Here is an 8555-nt window from a genome sequence, read left to right as displayed (position 1 = left end):
CTGCACAAGGTTGCGATTATACCACAGCAATGCATCATTATTAGACAATTAATTACTTTTGTCATTAGCACCCTCAGCACCACTGTTCTGCCGGGATATTCGCAGGCGCAGATGTTTGGAGCTGCAGCTCTGCAGCAATGTACCCCGTGTCGTGCTTCGGCTGAACTTTCACTACTTTGCTTAGATTTATTTCACAACTCTCAGTTAGTTTTGAGTCTTTGAAAGATGTCAGGAAGGAACAGAAATAGCGCAGAGGGCAGGCCGCTGGGACGAGCTGTTGTTTACAGACAGTGACAGGGATGAAGGACCTCTGCGTTCTGGTGCCGGGCCCCGCAGCCTCGGGGGCCACGCCAGTGCTGCTTCCGTGGCCGCTCTGGAAGCTCCAGCATTAGCACACACACACACGCACACACACACACACACATACACATGCACAGATACGAACATGAAGTGCAAGTCCTCACAGGTCGGCAAAATGATTTGCACACAGAAGCACAAAGCAAGGCAGTTTTCTGTCTGCACCTTTATCATTCAATGAATACCCTGTTAAAATTCATCCAACACTGATTTACACCAAAATATAACTTATATAACTTTTGGCATGTGTAAAACTCTAAAATACAATACTTTTAGGGGTTTAATGTTTTTAATCCTACAAACCTAAATATTTAAAATACTGAAATATTTTTTGTTTACATCTGATAAAGAACCTGAATAAATAAGAAAAAGCACTTTTCAGTTGATATCAATTCTTAGTTTCAGTTTCAGTAGCCACGCCTAGACCTGATTTATTCCAGATCTGATCTAGACAAAATCTAGATGTAGATTTCGTCTAGATGTAGAATTAAAATATTACTTCAGTAGAACCGGTCTGACAACATGAAAAAGGCTAAAACATCTCAGAAAGCATTAATTGAAGAACAGAGGAGGAATAAAGTCACTAACATTGTTATTGAAAGTGTTACGAGGTCATTTTTAAGGAATCCAGCGAATGACAGTGAGACTGTGTCCATGTACAAAAAGAGTGCTGAAGTTCTACCATGTTACTCTTTCAGCACATTGACACCTCAGGAGGTCATACAAGAAACATCTGAAGCACTGCAGGCCTCACTTGAGATAAATGTTCATTTTTATCAGTAGAAAATAAATTGGATAAAAATGGGATGTTTGTGAGAGTTGCAAGAAGAAAACCTACAACACGAGGCGGAAAATAGCCCCAAATAATTATTTCAATCGGCCAAAGGCTTTTGGAAAAATATCAGCTGGAACTTTCTGTAGGTGTGCATTACATCTGGTTCAAAACTAGCAACATTTTAGAAAAAGAGCTTCATGAGAAGTTTGGGGTGAGAAGTAACTGTCTACGACAGTTTTCTTGCTTCACGACATGCCGTTTCTGACAGAACCATAAATTCTGCCTTTACCAGAATCGCCAGACATCAGTTTGTTACCCAAAGCTCAAACACTTTTAGGTTATTCAGCTGGAAATCCCACCTTGAATGACTAAGAAATGAAAATTTTAGAGTGGCCTAGTCAAAGTCTGGACTTAAATCTGATTGAGATGCTGTGATCTGATGTTAAAGAGGCAGTTCATGCTTGAAAACTCCCTACTGAAGCTGAAATGATACAATTCTGCAGAACAGAGTCGGGCAAAATTCCTCAACAGGAATATAAGAAACTCAACAGCAGTTATAGCAAAGACTTTATGTCAAGTAGATTACTATTAAACAAAGGGCCAAGTTGGTTTGGATAGCTGTTTTTGTTTATAAATGAAAAAAAAATGTCATTTTTGCTTGATGATCTGAAACAAAAAAGTGACAAAAAAGCAAAAGAAATGTTTGTTTTTTCAGCATAGATAAAATTAAAACTAATCAATGAAACATATATAACCAGGTAAAGTAAGCCTAAGAAAAGCAGAGACCTTGTGAGTGTGATCTAAATAAACAGCCGCGTTGCAATATTGACAAATTCTGTTTAATATTGTGTGATACTCTTCTCTTAAAATACAGTCTTTTCTGAGGTAGACTATTACAGTTCAAGAAACATCATTATCATTTTTAAAACAGACATCAAATAAAACGACATGAAATAAATATTTTCATGTACAATATGCTGCAAAAATGAGGTAGAAATGGTCACAGAAAATGTACAATAACCAAGAGAAAAAGTTACTGCGGTGGGCAGATTAGAAGTGGACAAAATAAAAGCTTGTTTTGGTGGACAAACTGTCGACAGAGAGAAGGAAGTGATTTCATTTCTGTAATTTAATGTGAGCAATTGTGGAAAAGTGTTTTTTTTTTTTTTTTTTTTTAATTTCCAAAACAGTGGGGGTCACTCTGATTGATCTGGCCGAAGCCACCAGCTGGTGAGGGAAGGCTGCTCTGAGATATAGGATTGCCGGGCATCAATCAGTCCACTTCCACTCCGGAGAAATCAGAATACGGGAAGTAGAAAGGGAGGAGGAGGGACGATGGGGAGGAGATTCAACGCCACATGGTCACTGGGGCCTGTGGCCGGGGGCAATCCACTTTAATGAGATTGTATTTGGGAAAAGAAAAAAAAAAAAAGAATGATGGGGATGGAGCGACAGAGGGAGGGATGAAGGATAGGGAAATATTACATCATCCTGAAACTTACAAGCCGCTTTGCCTGCAGAACGTTGACTGGGTTTTTTCCCGGCGTCTAAAAGGAGATATATTGCTGGATTGTCTACATGCCGGCTTATGCACAGAATAATTGTAAATAATCTTTGAGATGTACCGAAAGCCACATGCAACACCTTGGTCTGAACTACTAGTTGGGGTTGATATTTTAAGTAATTTTAATCAAGTTTTGGGTTCAGATGATGACTGTCAGTGCATTGGGGTTGGTTCTGTGTTTATTTATTTATTGAATTTAGAAATACAATTTAGAACCACAACACAGAACAAACTTACAGTTGCGGTCAGATTCCTTGGCACGCCTGGTAAAAATGTGCAAAAAGCCTTAAAATAAATCAATATTTTACTATAGGCTCCTGGTGATTCCATGCACTCAAACAAGAGACCCACAGCATCACTGATCCTCCGTCATACTTTAAGGCCTCTTAATATTTTTTGCACCGGACCCACCGAGAGTGTTTATTTCTTTCCAGCACAATCTTTGTCTCATCTGACCAAAGAAACAGCTCCAGTTAAAGGGTTAATACAAGTCCACATGTTTACTGACCTCCTAAGGAGCCATTTGGTGTGAGGGAAGCATCTAGCTGTTGTTATGGTGGCAAAATGCGTATGAGTCCTCATCCACCCAAGAGCCCAATAATAAAAAATGAAAACATTAAAAATGAGTCCCTTTTTTAAGTAAGCTAATATTTACACAAGGAGCCCATATTGACAGGAAATTTAATGAAAATCAAACAACTGATGGGATTGTTACCTCATGAACATAGAGGTTTTATATAGGACAATTCCAGGTTAAAAGAGTTTTATCTCAAACTTCATAAAAACTCCAATCAACTTAAAAAAGTTGACAAATTTGGGAGGTTTTTAGATTGGATGTTTCGAAATGTATTTCTGCGACTTAAAGCTAGTAGAATAAATTATTTTAAGGGGTTTTACACGTTTGCCAAGGTTTGCTGATAAATGACGTCTGTGTGTGTAGATGTGTGAGGAAAACACCAAACGGTGCATTTCCCAGCAGTTTGTCCAACAAAAGAAGAAATATTTTCTGTTTTCTACATTTCTCAAAGACAATCATCACTTCACCATAAACTACATTAAAAAATAAATGGTAAAAGAACTGAAACAAACGAAAAAAAAAGTATTTATATATTCATATATAATAATACATGGATTTATGGCATCAAATATCCTTTGAAATACCTGAATTACATTCAATGTTACTCTTTGTAGAATATTCAAGTTTCTCTGCTGAGGTACAAGCCCAGCCGCAGTGGGTTTTTCACGAGACTGTCACGGTCCTCCTCGCTCTTCTATCTCACTCTCATCTAAGACCCTAAGATTACATACATTCTTTATTTCATATTTCTGAGGTAAAGAAATTCTTCCTGAGCATTTCAAACAATATCACATAATACAAGGAAAAAACCCCCCCAAAAAAAACACAGGAGGAACGGAGGCAGGAAAACCAACACGATGTGGGACAAGCTGAATGCGCAGGTGTTGTTCTGCAGGTGGGAAACTGAACCTGATGAGGAATGTGAATCGTGAAGCAGGTTTTGGGTTCATCGTACTATATTTACTATAAGCACAGCGCAGTTGGTGATTAGATGGGTGAAGCACGAGAAGTGGTTCTGCAACGAAACATAAAAACACTCCACTTCAACAGCTGTATTCCAGGACAAAGGAGGCCCAGCTTCACTTGTTTTCTCCGAGAAGGTTTTTGTGTCATAGTTTGGTAAAAAAGCTATTGTGAATATCAACATGCTGCAATTTTTACTTTGTTACTACTAGTCAGTTTTGAGAAATTATCAGTGCTTTTTTTTAATTATTATTATTATTATTATTATTATTATTATTATTATTATTATTATTATTATTATTATTATTATTATTATTATGTATTTGGTTTGTCACGTTTTTGGTAAAAAAAAAAAGTTGCTGAAGTGTTGCTGATCCCAAGCCCTTTGAGCGACAATCCTATGACTACATTGACTGTAGGATAACATGGAAGTGGATTGGTAATAAATAGGATCCTGAGAGTAGCAGCCAAAGGGCGGATTTTCCAAACCCTGATTATCCATAATGTTGGACCACATCGCCTAGCAACAAATAACTGATTTTGTCCTGGACCCAGGCTAATCGAGACACCCCTCCGATTTCCCCTGTTGGCCAAATGACTAAAACCCGTTCACCTCACTTTTTCTTTGGGAAAACATCAAATATTATCAGTGTTCTGGGCAAAACAAACAGTATACCGTGTCAGGTTCCTGCCAGTGAAATAACTTTATCAGCGCTGCCCTTACCGTCGAGATTCTCTGGCTCTTTTGGCTGCATAATCAGTAATTAGGAAACAACAACAAAATATCCCCAAGGCTTTAAAATGCCGAAGCAAAAACAGGGTCGTAGTGCAGTCCGAGTACGGTGACTAGCTGCTTTCTCAGTGGCTGTACATCTTGCTCCACTCTATACAAGTGTCCAGGTCCTTTGTGGTGGTGTGTGGGCGCACCTTGCAAAAGGCATTCTCAAAATCTGTAAAGTCCGGAGTTTTGGGGGACGTGGTGAGGCCGTGCATGGCTCCGGCCGGGGAAGATGCTGAGGAGAGCACCTGCTGGCTCAGCTGCAGCAGCTCCCACACGGAGAAGCCCTCGGTGCGCTGCAGCACAGCGGTCATCTCCCTCTCACTCAGGGTGCAACCCTGAGGCGTCAGCGCCTGCAGCAGGACATGCTGACGGATCCCCATGTCAGGGAGGCTCACATAATACTTCTTGGCGAAGCTCCGGTGGACCGGGTCCTGCAGGAGATCTGGCCTACCAGTGGCACACACAAGAATAACCAAACCTGTGGGCCCCACCTGGATTTTCTCCAGAGTTGTCAGCAGTATCTGCCTCAGCCCCTCCTCCTCCTCCATTGCTTCCACCTGACTGAGCAGAATCACGGCGGGTTGCCGAGCCCCTGCCACCTGCAGCAGAGAACCCAGAATGTGTTCTGCTTCGAGCTTCCCTTTAGATGCCAACATAGGTCCGCTCACACGGTAGAAGGAAGCCCCCATCTGCGAGGCCAACGAACGAATCAGCGTCGTCTTCCCCCCTCCTCTGGGACCAAACAGCAGGACGGTTCTTGGCGGGCGCACCAATGGGCTGGGCCGTAACACGGGCCACAGCAGGTCCTCTTCCAGGGCAGCCTTGACGTGAGTGAGCCCAAACAGTTCGGTCCAGAGCAGTGCAGGGCTGCAGTCTAACAACTCTCCGTTGATGAGCTCCAGCAGTCGGGGGTCTGGGCTCTTCATAGCTTCAATAGGTGCAGAACACAACGCAGGGCGTTTGAGTGACTGGGGGCGGTGCTGTTGCTGGGTGAAGCCCTGCTCCGTCACCCCGTTCTCCCCCGTCATGCCTGCAGGAGGACTGTACTCCCCTCCGGCCCCATACTGAGGAGACACCAGGGGCTGAGAGGAGGGCTTGCTGGACTTGAAGGTTTGAGGGTCTGAGCTGCCTGAGCTGCTGAATCCATTTCCCCTGCACTCTGTTTTCTCACTCACTCCATAGGGAGAGGTTCCTCCAGCCTTCAGGGCATCATAGCTGTACTTCCTGTACCGTGATCGATCCCCACTGTCATCCTCCTCTACGCCCATTTCAAAGGCCTTCCTCTTTAATGTCCCTCCAGACTCGGATGCTCCGAGGTTGGCGCTCTGGTAGCTGTATGAGCCTCCAACCACTGTGGGCCTGGAGGGGATAGGGGTAGGAGCTGGTAGACCTGAGGGGAGGTACGTTGTGGAGGGATGACTGTAGCTGGGAGCAAGGCTAGTCTGGGGTGGGTATGTGCTGGGTGGGTAGTTATAAACTGGTGTGTTGGGGCTGTAGCTGGGCACCAGAGTGGGTGTGGGTTGCAGAGTGTGAAGGGAGGTGGGGGGAAGTGCTGCACTGGGCTGAGGACAGAACCCTGAGGAGAGATAGGTGCCGTTGTAGCTGGAGGGATACTCGCCTGAACCGCTGCAGGAGCTGCTGCCACTGTAGGCCGAGTCTGACAGATTACTGTTGACTACTGACACGCTGCTCACCCCAGGGAGGCCCGCAGATGTGGCAACAGTCTTGGAGCTCGAAAGACTCTCATGGCCTCCAGGAGGAACCAAAGGATAAGAGCCATCAACGTTGTGTGTGAGCGGCCAAGGCTCCAGCTCTGTCTTCTGGCCGTTAAGGCCCCCAAATGCCCCCGGCTCTGGGTACGTTCCCACCGTAGGAGGCCGGTCGTACGGTGAGTCCAACACACCCGCGTACTTTTCAGCGTAGCGCTTCAGGAGGTTTGAGGCTGTGAGGGCGGAGATGTCGTCGTTGGCCCAGGCGTAGTTGTAGGAGCTGCGTCCGCGGCCGGAGTAGAGATCCCCCTTGTGGGCTGGAGAGGAGGTGGTGGAGGAGACGTCCAGGTGCTGCTCGGGCCACTGGCTGAGGGGCTGGGCATGCTCTGGGTTCCAGTGCATCTTTAACAGGCCTGACGAGACAAGTCACAAAAAACATCAAATTATTTTACATGCAACTATGCCAAAAAACTTTAGACCGACGCTGTTTCTGGAGTAACTGTATTCCATGTTGAAAATAATGAAACAGTTTTACCTAGTTTTTTTTATTAATTATTGACATCCTCAAATTTATTTACTGTACTGAATTGTACAGTTTCTTTCTCATACCACAGATTTTCTTTCAAATATATCAACATAGTATAAGTCTTACACTTACATGGTTTTTTGTGTGTGTTTTCCTGATTAAAAGTTCAATTTTATAAATATTTTAAAGTAATGGCTGCCATTAAGTAATGGATGGATGGATCTTTCAGGTAATGGAATGGGACATAAGTCTTGAAATATAAAAAATGTTTTCCTTATTGTCTAGTCTTATCCAGATCTGGAAAATACTTTCAAACTTTACAGACTGCAAAAAAAAACCCTGAGTTGACTCCAAATGATACATAAATTGTACTGTAAGGCAAAAATATTGCAGCTCTGTGTATTCACTTTATCTTGCAGCCCTGCTCAGCAAATGAATGACTGGTTTTGGCAAGAAGGCAAACAATATTAATAAATCTTAATTATTAAAAAATATTTTAATATCATTGATTATATGTAGTTCTTAAACAGAAAACAGAATCAGCAGGTTGATATTTTACAAAAAAAACATGACTTAGAAACTGGTGGATCTCCGTTACTTTGACTATTGTGTATAACGAGACGTGATCAAGGACGCCTCCTGTGCCAAGAAGTGAACTTCCTCTGTCAGGAAAGGCATCTTTTCTCAGTGCTGCTGCCAAGTTTGGCAACAGAACAGTGTCAAATTTCCTAAACAGGGAGGGGGAATCTGAAAGGGAGGCACAGGAAAACACGGAAAGCAGCAGAAAGAAGGAGTGAAAGCAAATCAGTGGGATGCATGTGTTGTTTAGTAGTTTCCCAGCTCATGTTGGCGTAGCGATAAGACCCCTCCACTGTTCGCCCTACTAGTAGCATCTGCAGGTCTCCCAGAGGAGCTATTGTTATCTCCCAGTGCATGTTGCTGTGAATGCCTGCTCTCTCCGCCCCACACCCCCACCTACCACCCACGGATCCACCCACCCACCGTACACCACCGCCCAGAATGGCTTGCTGGACACAAGGAGGGAAGGAAAAGGAGGGAGTACGTGTATGAATGTGTGTGCGTGTGTGTGTGTGTGTGTGTGTGTGTGTGTGTGGTGTGTGTGTGTGTGTGTGTGTGTGTGTGTGTGTGTGTGTGTGTGTGTGTGGGTGTGTGTGTGTGTGTGTGTGTGTGTGTGTGCGTGTGTGTGTGTGTGTGTGTGCGTGCGTGTGCGTGTGTGTGTGTGCGTGCATGCGTGTGCGCGTGTGGACAGTGGTTTAGAGAGAGGGGGAAAGAAAAAGGGGGT

The 8555-nt window shown here is 43.7% G+C and overlaps 1 protein-coding gene across 2 annotated transcripts in view; it reads right to left on the bottom strand.

The window, feature by feature from the left end:
• Positions 1 to 1949: 1949 nt before the first annotated feature.
• fignl2 (fidgetin like 2) overlaps positions 1950 to 8555 on the bottom strand; it is an 18618-nt gene continuing 12012 nt past the window's right edge. For both annotated transcript variants that reach the window (XM_008413569.3, XM_008413570.3), the window contains one exon: positions 1950 to 7139. In XM_008413569.3, coding sequence (XP_008411791.1) covers positions 5095 to 7139 — 2045 coding nt within the window. In that variant the 3' untranslated portion in view covers positions 1950 to 5094. The remainder of the gene's footprint in view (positions 7140 to 8555) is intronic.

The sequence above is a fragment of the Poecilia reticulata genome, chromosome 7 (assembly GCF_904066995.2).
Source record: "Poecilia reticulata chromosome 7, P_reticulata-male-v2, whole genome shotgun sequence".
NCBI classification, from domain to species: domain Eukaryota; kingdom Metazoa; phylum Chordata; class Actinopteri; order Cyprinodontiformes; family Poeciliidae; genus Poecilia; species Poecilia reticulata.
The sequence above is the reverse complement of the archived record's forward strand: the minus strand, read 5'-3'. Positions and strand labels throughout refer to the sequence as shown.